Below are 17125 nucleotides of genomic sequence, written 5' to 3'. Positions count from 1 at the left end.
GAGTATCAGAGAGCTCCATATTCTATTATGAGTATCAGAGAGCTCCATATTCTATTATGACTACCAGAGAGCTCCATATTCTATTATGACTACCAGAGCTCCATATCATATTATGACTACCAGAGCTCCATATCTATTATGAGTATCAGAGAGCTCCATATTCTATTATGACTACCAGAGCTCCATATCATATTATGACTACCAGAGCTCCATATCTATTATGAGTATCAGAGAGCTCCATATTCTATTATGAGTATCAGAGAGCTCCATATTCTATTATGACTACCAGAGCTCCATATCATATTATGACTACCAGAGCTCCATATTCTATGACTACCAGAGAGCTCCATATTCTATTATGACTATCAGAGAGCTCCATATCATATTATGACTACCAGAGCTCCATATTCTATTATGGCGATCAGAGAGCTCCAGTGGTGTAAAGTACATAAGTATAAATACTTTAAAGTACTACTTAAGTAGTTTTTTGGCGTATCTGTACTTTACTATTTATATCTTTGACAACTTTTACTTTACTACATTCCAAAAGAACGAAAACAAGAACATTGTCCTGCCTGCTTTGCTTAATAGAAGGAATTTGAAATGATTTAAACTTTTACTTTTGATACTTAAGTATATTTAGAACCAAATACTGTTAGACTTTTACTCAAGTAGTTTTTCCACTGGCTGATTTTTACTTGAGTAACTTTCTATCAAAGGCATCTATACTTTTATTCAAGTATGACAATTCTACCTCAACAACAAATGTGTGAATAGCAATGAATTTAAAACCCACTATAGCAGGTTAGGACTAAGTAATGTTACATAACCTTGTCTACTCGCTATACTAATGCTCTGCTGTCCAGAAGGTAACAGGAAACAGAAACAATGTCTTTCTGCAGTAAAGTTAAGACACTGTTGACCCCAAGACAGGATGCTAATCAGTTTAACCTCCGAAACCTCTCAAAAAGGCCAGACCATAATAATACAGCTAGCGAGGGTAGCTACCAGCAGGAAGTAGGCTACCTATCCTGCACCCACAGACACAAACATTACCCAGAATTCCTAGCATCACCATCTATACAGTGCCTTCGGGATGAATTCAGACCCCTTCACTTTTCCCCCATATTTTATTACGTTACAGCCTTATTCTAAAATGGATTAAACACTTAAAAAAAAAAAAAGTTTACTACTCTACACACAAAACCTCCTAATGACAAAGACAAAACAGGTTTTTACATTTTTTTTGCAAATTTATTACAAATTCAAAATGGAAATACCTTCTTTACATTAGTATTCAGACCCTTTTGCTATGAGACTCCAAACTGAGCGGCGGTGTATCCTGTTTCCATTGATCATCGTTGAGATGTTTCTACAACTTGATTGGACTCCACCTGTGGTAAATTCAACTGAATGGACACGATTTGGAAAGAGACACACACCTGTTTATATAGAACCTTCCAGAAGGACAACCTATAAAAAGGTTTACAGTGCACGTAAGAGCAAAAAACCAAGCCATGAGGTCGAAAGAATTGTCCGAAGAGCTCCGAGACAGGAGCTGGAAGGCACAGATCTGACGAAGGGTACCAAAAAATGTCTGCAGCATTGAAGGTTCCCAAGAACACAGTGGCCTCAAGTGTCAGCTTCCTGGCAATGCCAGGTTTTTGGCTAAAATAAAATGTTGTGGTACTGGGTACAGTTCTGGGTACAGTTCTTTGGCACTTGGATTAAAATCGGTGGCATGGTCAGATGACACGGCCACACTCATGAAAGGTTAAAGTCATTAAGAGGTTAAGGAGCATTGGTAAGGCTTTTCTCCTGTGTGTTTCTTCTTATGCTCTTTCAGGTTCTGGGAGCAGTGGACGGTCTTATCACCTGAGTGTGTGTATTCTCTCATGCTTTTTCAGGTTCCCTAATCGGGTAAATGTCTTTTGACACTGAGTGCAGTGGTAGGTCTTTCTTTCTGTGTGTGTCCCCTCGTGATATTTCAGGCCCCCTAACTGGGTAAAAGTCTTTTCACACATGGAGCATTGGTAAGGCTTTTCTCCTGTGTGTTTCTTCTTATGCTCTTTTAGGTTCCCTAACTTGGTAAAATCCTTACCGCACAAAGAGCAATGGTAAGGTTTCTCCCCTGTGTGCGTCCTCTCATGCTCTTTCAGGTCCCCTAACCACCGAAAACTCTTTCCACAGTGGGAACAGGGGTAAGGCTTTTCTTCAGAGTGTATTTTCTCATGTTTTTTCAAATACCCTAACTGGGTAAAACACTTTCCACAATGAGAGCAGTGGTAGAGTTTTTCTCTCGTGTGTATTCCTTCATGCCTTTTCAGATTTCCTAAATGTGTAAATCTCTTTCCACACTGGGAACATTGTAAAGGTTTTTCTCCTGTGTGTTTCTTCTTATGCTCTTTTACGTTCCCTAATGTGGTAAAATCCTTTCCACACTGAGCGCAATGGTAAGGCTTCTCCCCCGTATGTGTCCTTTCATGCTGCTTCAGGTTCTCTAACCACCTAAAATTCTTTCCACACTGGGAACAGAGGTAAGCCTTCACTCCAGAGTGAATTCTCTCATGTATTTTTAGGTGTGCTAATCGGGTATAACGCTTTCCACACTGGGAGCAATGGAAAGGCTTCTCTCCTGTGTGTATCCTCTCATGCTCTTTCAGGTGCCTTAACCATGTAAAACCCTTTCCACACTGGGGACATTGGAAAGGCTTCTCTCCTGTGTGTATTCTCTCATGCTCTTTCAGAAGTGATGACTGGTTAAATCTCTTTTCACAATGGGAACATTGGAAGAGCTTTTTTCCTGTGTGTGTTCTCTCATGCTCTTTGAGCTTAGATAACCACTTAAAACTCTTTCCACAGTGGGAGCAGTTGTGTCCTGTCGCTGGTTTGGGAATCTCTGGGTCTGGATTCTCTGAATGACTCTTCCCGCTGTCAGAGTGAGAGTCTGGTTTCTCTCCTGGCAAAGATAAAACAGAGTATTTGGTTAAACAGAGAGGCATGAATAAAACCTCCACATGATTGAACTGTCTTCCCATGAGGTTTAATCCAGACAAGATCCTTCAAAATAAAATCATTATAAAATGCTGATTGGTTGATATTCGCGATAATCTCAGGTAATGCCTTTTAAAAGTTCCATCCATCCTATTTTTTTAGGGGAATATTTAGGCTTTCTGATAATGTATAAACAATAATAAAACAAACAAATGTAAACCCACCCACACTGTGCCATGAGGTCACTGTTCAATCTGCTTTCTGCTGTTAAGGGAGAGGCAAGATCTAAAAAAAAAAGTTTTTTAAAAAGCCCACTTTAAATCTGAGATTTTTTTAAACTATCTCATCCATATGTAAAAAAAACAAAAAAACATGAAGTCTTTGTCAATCCAAATGCCCAGATATTTATAGGAACCCGATCGATGGGAAAACCATCCAGTGAATAAATATATAGTCCATCTGAAACATCCTGGAGAGAACTACAGAACTACAGAACTACAGAACTACAGAACTACAGAACTACAGAACTACAGAACTACAGAACTACAGAACTACATGTATTTAGTCTTGTCCACATTACAGAACAAGTTTTAAACCAACCAGGGCGTTCTGTTAGGTAACAAGGTCAGATAGCAGCTCTAACATAGGCTGGCCAACAGTTGGGTCAATGGAGAGACCTCCAGTGCCTTCGGAAAATATTCAGACCCCTTGACTTTGTCCACATTTTGTTACGTTACAGCCTTATTCTAAACATGGATTAAATGTTTATCCTCATCAATCTACACACAATAACCCATAATGACATCACAATACCCCATAATGACATCACAGTACCCCATAATGACATCACAATACCCCATAATGACATCACAATACGCCATAATGACATCACAATACCCCATAATGACATCACAATACCCCATAATGACATCACAGTACCCCATAATGACATCACAATACCCCATAGTGACAAAGTGAAAACAGGTTTTTTTTTAAACCCCAGAAATACCTTATTTACATAGGTATTCAAACCCTTTGCTATAAGACTCGAAATTGAGTTCCGTTGCATCCCGTTTCCATTGATCATCCTAGAGATGTTTCTACAAGTTGATTGGACTCCACCTGCAGTAAATTCAATTGACTGGACATCATTTGGAAAGGCACACACCTGTCTATATAGAGCCTTCCCGAAGGACAACCATCTCCGCAGCACTCTACCAATCAGGCCTTTATGGTAGAGTGGCCAGACAGAAGCCACTCCTCGGTAAAAGGCACATGACAGCCCGCTTGGAGTTTGCCAAAGGGCACCTAAAGGACTGTCCGACCATGAGAAACAAGATTATCTGGTCTGATGAAACCAAAACTTAACTCTTTGGCCTGAATGTTAAATCTGGAGGAAATCTAGCACTAGCCCTACGGTGAAGCATGGTGGTGACATAATCATACTGTGGGAATGTCGTTCAGCGGCAGGGCCAGGGAGACTAGTCTGGATCGAGAGAAAGATGAATGGAGCAAAGTTCAGAGAGATCCTTGATGAAAACCTGATCCAGAGTGCTCAGGACCTCAGACTGAGGTCCTCATCTTTCCAACAAGACAACGACCCTAAGCACACAGCCAAGACAACGAAGGAGTGGCTTCGGAACAAGTCTCGGAATGTCCTTGAGTGGTCCAGCCAAAGCCCGGACTGGAACCTGATCGAACATCTCTGGAGAGACCTGAAAATAGCTGTGCAGCGACGCTCCCCATCAAACCTGACAGAGCTTGAGAGAATCTGCAGAGAATGGGAGAAACTCCCCAAATACAGGTGTGCCAAGCTTGTAGCGTCATACCCAAGAAAACTTGAGGCTGTAATCGCTGCTTCAACAAAGTACTGAATTCTTATGTAAATGTCATATTTCAGTTTTTATTTTTGTTATAATTAACAAAAAAATTATAAACAACCTGTTTTTGATTTGTTATTATGGGGCATTGTGTAGATTGATGAGAGGGAAAAAATTATTGAATCACTTTTAGAATAAGGCTGTAATGTAACAAAATGTGGAAATGCACACAGCAGAGACCATGGAGGAGAGACACAACAGAGAACATGGAGGAGAGACAACAGAGAACATGGAGGAGAGACAACAGAGAACATGGAGGAGAGACACAACAGAGAACATGGAAGAGAGACACACAACAGAGACCATGGAGGAGAGACAACAGAGAACATGGAGGAGAGACACACAACAGAGAACATGGAGGAGAGACACACAACAGAGAACATGGAGGAGAGACACACAACAGAGAACATGGAGGAGAGACACACAACAGAGAACATGGAGGAGAGACACAACAGAGAACATGGAGGAGAGACACAACAGAGAACATGGAGGAGAGACAACAGAGAACATGGAGGAGAGACACAACAGAGAACATGGAAGAGAGACACACAACAGAGACCATGGAGGAGAGACAACAGAGAACATGGAGGAGAGACACACAACAGAGAACATGGAGGAGAGACACACAACAGAGAACATGGAGGAGAGACACACAACAGAGAACATGGAGGAGAGACACACAACAGAGAACATAGAGGAGAGACACAACAGAGAACATAGAGGAGAGACACAACAGAGAACATGGAGGAGACACACAACAGAGAACATGGAGGAGAGACACAACAGAGAACATGGAGGAGAGACACAACAGAGAACATGGAGGAGAGACACACAACAGAGAACATGGAGGAGAGACACAACAGAGAACATGGAGGAGAGACACAACAGAGAACATGGATGAGAGACACAGCAGAGAACATGGAGGAGACACAACAGAGAACATGGAGGAGAGACACAACAGAGAACATGGAGGAGACACACAACAGAGAACATGGAGGAGAGACACACAACAGAGAACATGGAGGAGACACACAACAGAGAACATGGAGGAGAGACACACAACAGAGAACATGGAGGAGAGACACAACAGAGAACATGGAGGAGACACACAACAGAGAACATGGAGGAGAGACACACAACAGAGAACATGGAGGAGAGACACAACAGAGAACATGGAGGAGAGACACAACAGAGAACATGGAGGAGAGACACAACAGAGAACATGAAACAGCATTAATACCATTGTTGCTGAGTGGCTGGGGGACAGCATTAATACCATTGTTGCTGAGTGGCTGGGGGACAGCATGAATACCATTGTTGCTGAGTGGCTGGGGGACAGCATGAATACCAGGGACTGTGAAGAGACAAACACAAAGGTACAGACACATGCATTGTGATATTGCTGTATTGTGTTGTAGATATGTAGTGGTGTAATAATGTTATATGATGTACTGTTTTATATTTTGTTTTCTGTGTAATGTAAGTGCCTTAATGTGTTTGGACCCCAGGAAGAGTAGCTGCTGCCTTGGCAGGAACAAATGGGGATCCATAATAAACCCCAGGAAGAGTAGCTGCTGCCTTGGAGGAATGGGCCAAAATTCCAGCAACAGTGTGTGAAAACCTTGTAAAGACTAACAGAAAACTTTTGACCTCTGTCATTGCCAACAAAGGGTATATATCAAAGTATTGAGATAAACTTTTGGTATTGACCAAATACTTATTTTCCACCATAATTTGCAAATTAATTAATTAAAAATCCTACAATGTGATTTTCTGGATTTTTTTCTTCTCATTTTGTCTGTCATAGTTGAAGTGTACCTATGATGAAAATTACAGGCCTCTCATCTTTTTAAATGGGAGAACTTGCACAATTGGTGGCTGACTAAATACTTTTTTTGACCCACAGTATTACAATTCTATTAATACATCATAACATATTACAAACAAGCTTATCTTTTAGGTTCTGAGCTCAGTGGACATTTATAAGTTATATTCTCCAAGAATCAATGGCGATGCCCAGAGCCAGATATTAAAACGATACATTAATTCAACAAGGGCAGTTTGTGGCCCTGCTTTTAAGACGGTACTCACTGGTGATAATCAGATCTTCAGTCTCATCTTCCTCTCCTTTCACCTCCTCTTCATCTCCCAATACGTCTTCCTCCTCCTCTTTATGTGAGATAGCCTCCTCTTCCTCTCCAAAAGGTTCTTTCACTATAACATCCTCCTCTTCTTCTTTCAATGTTATGGCCTCCTCTTCCTCATTTTTCATTCTGAAAACGTCTATCTCCTCTTCTTTCACTGTGACAGCCTCTATCCCCTCTTCATCTTTCACTCTAAAAGGTTCTTCCTCTTCTTTCACTATAACATCCTCCTCTTCTTCTTTCAATGTTATGGCCTCCTCTTCCTCCTTTTTCATTCTGAAAACGTCTATCTCCTCTTCTTCCACTGTGACAGCCTCTATCCCCTCTTCCTCTTTCCATCTAAAAAATTCCTCTACCTCTTCCTCCTCTTTCATTCTGAAAGCTTCTTCCTCTCCTTTTACTGAAACATCATCCTCCTCTTCTTTTACGACAACGTTCAGCCCCAGAGCTTCTTTCTCCGTCCAGCAGACCTCCTCTTCTTTAGCAAGAGGGGAGTAGCTTAGTGAGCTCATGGTTGGTGATGCTAGTTAGCATTAACGAGTAGCCTGGTGCTAAGCTAACTTAGCTAGCTAGCTACCTGTCTAACAACGTAAATATGAACTTAAATGGGGAAACTAGCTACACGAAAGAAGTTTAAAACACAGAGGCAAATATACACCGAAAGCGTCTAAAGAGCTCCAATGTTTTGACTATGTTGGATAGCAAGCCACAGAGGTGACTGACTAGACTGTCGTGAAACAGGTAAGATGAACTAAGTACTTCCGGGTCGCAGATTTGTAGAATCCTTCAGAATAAGAGTCCTGCCCTGTATACTTTCTAAATTAATAATTAGTGAGAAAATGATGCAAAATGATGTGATTTATTTGTTATTGTTATGTATATATATTTTTTTTATCTAAATGGTCAACATTTATTTTGTGTGTACTCCTATCATGTATTGGGGCGGCAGGTAGCCTGGTGGTTAGAGTGTTGGACTAGTAACCAAAAGATTGGATCGAATCCCCGAGCTGACAAGGTAAACTCTGTCGTTCTGCCCCTGAACAGGCAATTAACCCACTGTTCCTAGGCCGTCATTGTAAATAAGAATTTGTTCTTAACTGACTTGCCTAGTTAAATAAAGGTAAAAAATATATATTGAAAAAATGACACCGTACATAATCACCTGTAAATTGTGTCAGTAAAAGGGCTCCATTCTCTTTTTCTTTTTCTTCATATCGGCCATAAAAGTCACAAAGTCAGAAGGCCCGCCTACTCGTGTGACGACACTAATACCGCTTTACTGCTCTCGGGAAATGACCAATCAGATGAGGGTGTGTGATGACGCGTATGCCGACAGGCTTGCAGGGGCAGACAAGAGACAAGCATTTATTTTATCTAGCGTTTCATCAATGACGTGTTTATTTATCAGCTATAATAAAACCAACCGTTATAAATGATCTATCAATGATGTGGTTATTTATCAGCTATAATAAAACCAACCGTTATAAATGATCCATCAATGATGTGGTTATTTATTATCTATAATAACACCAACCGTTATAAATACAAAATGGTAATTGGACGTCTTATTCAAACTCAGCTTGCAAACTCATCATGATGTTGGCTACTTACTTGTCCTAACCCAAATGATGTTGGCTCTTACTTGTCCTAACCTAAAATAGGTTTACTTCCGGCGCCGACAGAGATGGCCACCTCGCTTCGCGTTCCTAGGAAACTATGCAGTTTTTTGTTTTTTTACGTGTTATTTCTTACATTAGTACCCCAGGTCATCTTAGGTTTCATTACATACAGTCGAGAAGAACTACTGAATATAAGATCAGCGTCAACTCGACCAAGAATATGTTTTTCGCGACGCGGATCCTGTGTTCTGCCTTACAAACAGGACAACGGAGCGGATCCCATGCAGCGACCAAAAAAAACGACTCCGAAAAAGAGGGAAACGAGGCGGTCTTCTGGTCAGACTCCGGAGACGGGCACACCGTGCACCACTCCCTAGCATTCTTCTTGCCAATGTCCAGTCTCTTGACAACAAGGTTGATGAAATCCGAGCAAGGGTAGCATTCCAGAGGGACATCAGAGACTGTAACGTTCTTTGCTTCACGGAAACGTGGCTCACTGGAGAGACGCTATCCGAGGCGGTGCAGCCAACGGGTTTCTCCACGCATCGCGCAGACAGAAACAAACATCTTTCTGGTAAGAAGAGGGGCGGGGGGCGTATGCCTTATGGCTAACGTGACATGGTGTGATGAAAGAAACATACAGGAACTCAAATCCTTCGGTTCACCTGATTTAGAATTCCTCACAATCAAATGTAGACCGCATTATCTACCAAGAGAATTCTCTTCCACTGCCTGTTCACCCCGCTATCATCCAGAAGGCGAGGTCAGTACAGGTGCATCAAAGCTGGGACCGAGAGACTGAAAAACAGCTTCTATCTCAAGGCCATCAGACTGTTAAACAGCCACCACTAACATTGAGTGGCTGCTGCCAACACACTGACACTGACTCAACTCCAGCCACTTTAATAATGGGAATTGATGGGAAATGATGTAAATATATCACTAGCCACTTTAAACAATGCTACCTTACATAATGTTACTTACCCTACATTATTCATCTCATATGCATACGTATATACTGTACTCTATATCATCGACTGTATTCTTATGTAATACATGTATCACATGCCACTTTGTTTACATACTCATCTCATATGTATATACTGTACTCGATACCATCTACTGTATCTTGCCTATGCTGCTCTGTACCATCACTCATTCATATATCCTTATGTACATACTCTTTATCCCCTCACACTGTGTACAAGAGAGTATAGTTTTGGAATTGTTAGTTAGATTACTTGTTATTACTGCATTGTCGGAACTAGAAGCACAAGCATTTCGCTACACTCGCATTAACATCTGCTAACCATGTGTATGTGACAAATAACATTTGATTTGATTTGATTTGATATCCGCATTGTTTTTTTAATAATATATTTTTATTTAAAATGTGCACAACAATTAAAATGTTTTAAATAGACAGATTTGTTTTTGTCTGATATTAAGATGAAAACCTTTTAACTTTTATGTGCCACTCTGGCACCTTCTTATAGTCATTTATTTATTTAACATCTTGAGATTTTTACTTACTTAGTAAACAGTAAGTTGATGTACTTCCTCATAAAGCAGATAACTTTGGGCGCTGTTTAATATTGCCTTGCAGTTCACCTTTTAAGTATTATGTATTAATTTCTGTCTCTGTACAAAGGAATGATCTTCAAGCTGTGGAAGATGGCAAAACATTTCATAATAATAATAATTGATTGGAATTACATCGCACTTTTCTAGACGCCCAAAAGCTCTTTACAGTGTACAGGGAAACTCAGCTCCCTAACCACACTTACATATTGTTTCAATAAGTGCCATGGGACCACAGCCACAAAGTCAGAAGGCCCGCCTCCTCGACCAATCAGATGAGAGAGTGTGTGTGTGCCTACCGGCTTCATCAGTGCCATTGGATATTTAGCAACTACAACCACAAAGTCAGAAGGCCCGCCTCCTCGACCAATCAGATGACCAGCTTCATCAGTGCCATGGGATCTTTAGTGACCACAGAGTTGGGACACCCTGTTATAAAGTCCCATCTTCTTCCATTTTGAGGAACATTCCATTGCTAGTTTAGTAATTCGACATGATTCTAATAAAGTGTATGTTGTACAAGTGTAACAGTATAACTTTAGACCGTCCCCTCGCCCATACCCGGGGGCGAACCAGGGACCCTCTGCACACATCAACAACAGTCACCCACGAAGCATCGTTATACCCATCGCTCCACAAAAGCCGCGGCCCTTGCAGAGCAAGGGGAACTACTACTTCAAGGTCTCAGATGCAAGTGACGTCACCGATCAAACCGCTATTTAGCGCGCACCGCTAACTAAGCTAGCCGTTTCACATCCGTTACACACGTTCTAAGGTTCAGTGATCTGTCTTTGAACTTACTGCTTTCTTGTTACATTTCAGCAGCACGTTTCTCTTTGGCTTTTTTTGATTGTCTGTCTTTCCTCGTGTGGAGTAAAAATCTCTGTTGTTCCTTTTCAAGACGTGGAAACACGTATGAATGCCACCAGGGGAAATGTATGTAAGACGTGGACACTAACACGTGTGAATGCCACCAGGGGAAATGTATGTAAGACGTGGACACTAACACGTGTGAATGCCACCAGGGGAAATGTATGTAAGTTATGGACACTAACACGTATGAATGCCACCAGGGGAAATGTATGTAATGGACACTAACACGTATGAATGCCACCAGGGGAAATGTATGTAACTTATGGACACTAACACGTATGAATGCCACCAGGGGAAATGTATGTAAGTTATGGACACTAACACGTGTGAATGCCACCAGGGGAAATGTATGTAATGGACACTAACACGTATGAATGCCACCAGGGGAAATGTATGTAATGGACACTAGCACGTATGAATGCCACCAGGGGAAATGTATGTAATGGACACTAGCACGTATGAATGCCACCAGGGGAAATGTATGTAATGGACACTAGCACGTATGAATGCCACCAGGGGAAATGTATGTAATGGACACTAGCACGTATGAATGCCACCAGGGGAAATGTATGTAATGGACACTAGCACGTATGAATGCCACCAGGGGAAATGTATGTAATGGACACTAACACATATGAATGCCACCAGGGGAAATGTATGTAATGGACACTAACACATATGAATGCCACCAGGGGAAATGTATGTAATGGACACTAACACGTGTGAATGCCACCAGGGGAAATGTATGTAATGGACACTAGCACGTATGAATGCCACCAGGGGAAATGTATGTAATGGACACTAACACGTATGAATGCCACCAGGGGAAATGTATGTAATGGACACTAACACGTATGAATGCCACCAGGGGAAATGTATGTAATGGACACTAACACGTATGAATGCCACCAGGGGAAATGTATGTAATGGACACTAGCACGTATGAATGCCACCAGGGGAAATGTATGTAATGGACACTAGCACGTATGAATGCCACCAGGGGAAATGTATGTAATGGACACTAACACGTGTGAATGCCACCAGGGGAAATGTATGTAATGGACACTAGCACGTATGAATGCCACCAGGGGAAATGTATGTAATGGACACTAACACGTATGAATGCCACCAGGGGAAATGTATGTAAGTTATGGACACTAACACGTATGAATGCCACCAGGGGAAATGTATGTAATGGACACTAACACGTATGAATGCCACCAGGGGAAATGTATGTAAGTTATGGACACTAACACATATGAATGCCACCAGGGGAAATGTATGTAATGGACACTAACACGTATGAATGCCACCAGGGGAAATGTATGTAAGTTATGGACACTAACACATATGAATGCCACCAGGGGAAATGTATGTAATGGACACTAACACGGATGAATGCCACCAGGGGAAATGTATGTAATGGACACTAACACGTATGAATGCCACCAGGGGAAATGTATGTAAGTTATGGACACTAACACGTATGAATGCCACCAGGGGAAATGTATGTAATGGACACTAACACATATGAATGCCACCAGGGGAAATGTATGTAATGGAAACTAACACGGATGAATGCCACCAGGGGAAATGTATGTAATGGACACTAACACATATGAATGCCACCAGGGGAAATGTATGTAATGGACACTAACACGGATGAATGCCACCAGGGGAAATGTATGTAATGGACACTAACACGTATGAATGCCACCAGGGGAAATGTATGTAATGGACACTAACACGGATGAATGCCACCAGGGGAAATGTATGTAATGGACACTAACACATATGAATGCCACCAGGGGAAATGTATGTAATGGACACTAACACGTGTGAATGCCACCAGGGGAAATGTATGTAATGGACACTAGCACGTATGAATGCCACCAGGGGAAATGTATGTAATGGACACTAACACGTATGAATGCCACCAGGGGAAATGTATGTAATGGACACTAACACGTATGAATGCCACCAGGGGAAATGTATGTAATGGACACTAACACGTATGAATGCCACCAGGGGAAATGTATGTAATGGACACTAACAGGTATGAATGCCACCAGGGGAAATGTATGTAATGGACACTAACACGTATGAATGCCACCAGGGGAAATGTATGTAATGGACACTAACACGTATGAATGCCACCAGGGGAAATGTATGTAATGGACACTAACAGGTATGAATGCCACCAGGGGAAATGTATGTAATGGACACTAACACGTATGAATGCCACCAGGGGAAATGTATGTAATGGACACTAACACGTATGAATGCCACCAGGGGAAATGTATGTAATGGACACTAACACGTATGAATGCCACCAGGGGAAATGTATGTAATGGACACTAACACGTATGAATGCCACCAGGGGAAATGTATGTAATGGACACTAGCACGTATGAATGCCACCAGGGGAAATGTATGTAATGGACACTAACACGTATGAATGCCACCAGGGGAAATGTATGTAAGTTATGGACACTAACACGTATGAATGCCACCAGGGGAAATGTATGTAATGGACACTAACAGGTATGAATGCCACCAGGGGAAATGTATGTAATGGACACTAACACGTATGAATGCCACCAGGGGAAATGTATGTAATGGACACTAACAGGTATGAATGCCACCAGGGGAAATGTATGTAATGGACACTAACACGTATGAATGCCACCAGGGGAAATGTATGTAATGGACACTAACAGGTATGAATGCCACCAGGGGAAATGTATGTAATGGACACTAACACGGATGAATGCCACCAGGGGAAATGTATGTAATGGACACTAACACATATGAATGCCACCAGGGGAAATGTATGTAATGGACACTAACACGGATGAATGCCACCAGGGGAAATGTATGTAATGGACACTAACACGTATGAATGCCACCAGGGGAAATGTATGTAATGGACACTAACACGGATGAATGCCACCAGGGGAAATGTATGTAATGGACACTAACACATATGAATGCCACCAGGGGAAATGTATGTAATGGACACTAACACGTGTGAATGCCACCAGGGGAAATGTATGTAATGGACACTAGCACGTATGAATGCCACCAGGGGAAATGTATGTAATGGACACTAACACGTATGAATGCCACCAGGGGAAATGTATGTAATGGACACTAACACGTATGAATGCCACCAGGGGAAATGTATGTAATGGACACTAACACGTATGAATGCCACCAGGGGAAATGTATGTAATGGACACTAACAGGTATGAATGCCACCAGGGGAAATGTATGTAATGGACACTAACACGTATGAATGCCACCAGGGGAAATGTATGTAATGGACACTAACACGTATGAATGCCACCAGGGGAAATGTATGTAATGGACACTAACAGGTATGAATGCCACCAGGGGAAATGTATGTAATGGACACTAACACGTATGAATGCCACCAGGGGAAATGTATGTAATGGACACTAACACGTATGAATGCCACCAGGGGAAATGTATGTAATGGACACTAACACGTATGAATGCCACCAGGGGAAATGTATGTAATGGACACTAACACGTATGAATGCCACCAGGGGAAATGTATGTAATGGACACTAGCACGTATGAATGCCACCAGGGGAAATGTATGTAATGGACACTAACACGTATGAATGCCACCAGGGGAAATGTATGTAAGTTATGGACACTAACACGTATGAATGCCACCAGGGGAAATGTATGTAATGGACACTAACAGGTATGAATGCCACCAGGGGAAATGTATGTAATGGACACTAACACGTATGAATGCCACCAGGGGAAATGTATGTAATGGACACTAACACGTATTAATGCCACCAGGGGAAATGTATGTAATGGACACTAACACGTATGAATGCCACCAGGGGAAATGTATGTAATGGACACTAACACGTGTGAATGCCACCAGGGGAAATGTATGTAATGGACACTAACACGTATGAATGCCACCAGGGGAAATGTATGTAATGGACACTAGCACGTATGAATGCCACCAGGGGAAATGTATGTAATGGACACTAACACGTGTGAATGCCACCAGGGGAAATGTATGTAATGGACACTAACACGTGTGAATGCCACCAGGGGAAATGTATGTAATGGACACTAACACGTATGAATGCCACCAGGGGAAATGTATGTAATGGACACTAACACGTGTGAATGCCACCAGGGGAAATGTATGTAATGGACACTAACACGTATGAATGCCACCAGGGGAAATGTATGTAATGGACACTAACAGTGTGAATGCCACCAGGGGAAATGTATGTAATGGACACTAACACGTATGAATGCCACCAGGGGAAATGTATGTAATGGACACTAACACGTATGAATGCCACCAGGGGAAATGTATGTAAGTTATGGACACTAACACGTATGAATGCCACCAGGGGAAATGTATGTAATGGACACTAACACGTGTGAATGCCACCAGGGGAAATGTATGTAATGGACACTAACAGGTATGAATGCCACCAGGGGAAATGTATGTAATGGACACTAACAGGTATGAATGCCACCAGGGGAAATGTATGTAATGGACACTAACACGTATGAATGCCACCAGGGGAAATGTATGTAATGGACACTAACACGTATGAATGCCACCAGGGGAAATGTATGTAATGGACACTAACAGTATGAATATAGTGACCGTATGTGCATACGTATATATTTGAGACTGTTGGACAACATAAATCTTGGTCGAACAGCCGCCTTTCGACCAGAACAATCAACTAAATGGGCTCAGCCATAATAGCGATTGATTCTTGAAGAATACAACTTAAAATAGCCTCAAATGTTTAACTGTATTTCCCCATCAGAAACCAAAACATAATCTGGCATATCGCCACTGTTGGTAAACTAACACTGTATAGCCTCGAAATCTAGTTAAACCTATAATTTTGACCTTATGGATGGTCATATCATTATGACATCATGGATGAATTCTAGAATATACTATATATCCTAGAAACCTGATTAAACTATCATTATGACATCATGGATGAATTCTAGAATATACTATATATCCTAGAAACCTGGTTAAACTAACATTATGACATCATGGATGAATTCTAGAATATACTATACAGCCTAGAAACCCGGTTAAACTAACATTATGACATCATGGATGAATTCTAGAATATACTATATATCCTAGAAACCTGGTTAAACTAACATTATGACATCATGGATGAATTCTAGAATATACTATACAGCCTAGAAACCCGGTTAAACTAACATTATGACATCATGGATGAATTCTAGAATATACTATATATCCTAGAAACCTGGTTAAACTAACATTATGACATCATGGATGAATTCTAGAATATACTATACAGCCTAGAAACCTGGTTAAACTAACATTATGACATCATGGATGAATTCTAGAATATACTATACAGCCTAGAAACCTGGTTAAACTAACATTATGACATCATGGATGAATTCTAGAATATACTATATATCCTAGAAACCTGGTTAAACTAACATTATGACATCATGGATGAATTCTAGAATATACTATACAGCCTAGAAACCCGGTTAAACAACCATTATGACATCATGGATGGCCAGTCCTTGTATTCATAGTGTAGTGAATTCAGAGCAAGGCCCTGAGCTGAACTCAAACCTGGGTCCAGCGACTGTCAACACCAAAATGTCTGAACTAGGTTTAGGTTTACTAGGTCGCTAGGTTTAGGGTTACGGTTGATATAATAGCTTTCTCTATGAATTTCAGATTGGTTACATTTCTCCAGCCCCCAGCTGTTTATGTAGGAGAAAATAACAATATTTGATTTAACCTTTAAGAATAAATTCTTATTTACAATGACGGCCTATCCCGGCCAAACCCTGCGAACCCTGGGCCAATTGTGCGCCGCCCTATAGGACCAATCACGTCCGGATGTGAGGCAGCCTGGATTCAAACCAGGGACTGCAGTAACGCCTCTCGCACCGAGAAGCAAGATGCCGTAGACAGCTGTGATACAGCCCGGATTCGAACCAG

General features: G+C 41.5%; 1 protein-coding gene across 2 annotated transcripts; it reads right to left on the bottom strand.

Moving 5' to 3' along the window:
* Nucleotides 1-1232: 1232 nt before the first annotated feature.
* On the bottom strand, nt 1233-8588 carry LOC118940207 (uncharacterized). 2 transcript variants are annotated; one of them, XM_090194675.1, is made up of 3 exons: nt 6966-8588; nt 6115-6228; nt 1233-2959 (listed from the first exon to the last, which is right to left on the bottom strand). In XM_090194675.1, exons 1-3 carry the CDS (start codon nt 7528-7530, stop codon nt 1872-1874), a joined length of 1767 nt encoding a protein of 588 aa, XP_090050801.1. In that variant the 5' UTR covers nt 7531-8588; the 3' UTR covers nt 1233-1871. The 2 variants fall into 2 exon arrangements, with proteins under 2 accessions (XP_090050801.1, XP_090050802.1); XM_090194676.1 differs by lacking the exon at nt 6115-6228 and having other exon boundaries at nt 6966-8576.
* Between the last annotated feature and the right edge of the window lie 8537 nt (nt 8589-17125).

Source organism: Oncorhynchus mykiss, chromosome 13, assembly GCF_057628025.1.
Source record: "Oncorhynchus mykiss isolate SJ-2025 chromosome 13, ASM5762802v1, whole genome shotgun sequence".
Classification (NCBI taxonomy): domain Eukaryota; kingdom Metazoa; phylum Chordata; class Actinopteri; order Salmoniformes; family Salmonidae; genus Oncorhynchus; species Oncorhynchus mykiss.
The sequence above is the reverse complement of the archived record's forward strand: the minus strand, read 5'-3'. Positions and strand labels throughout refer to the sequence as shown.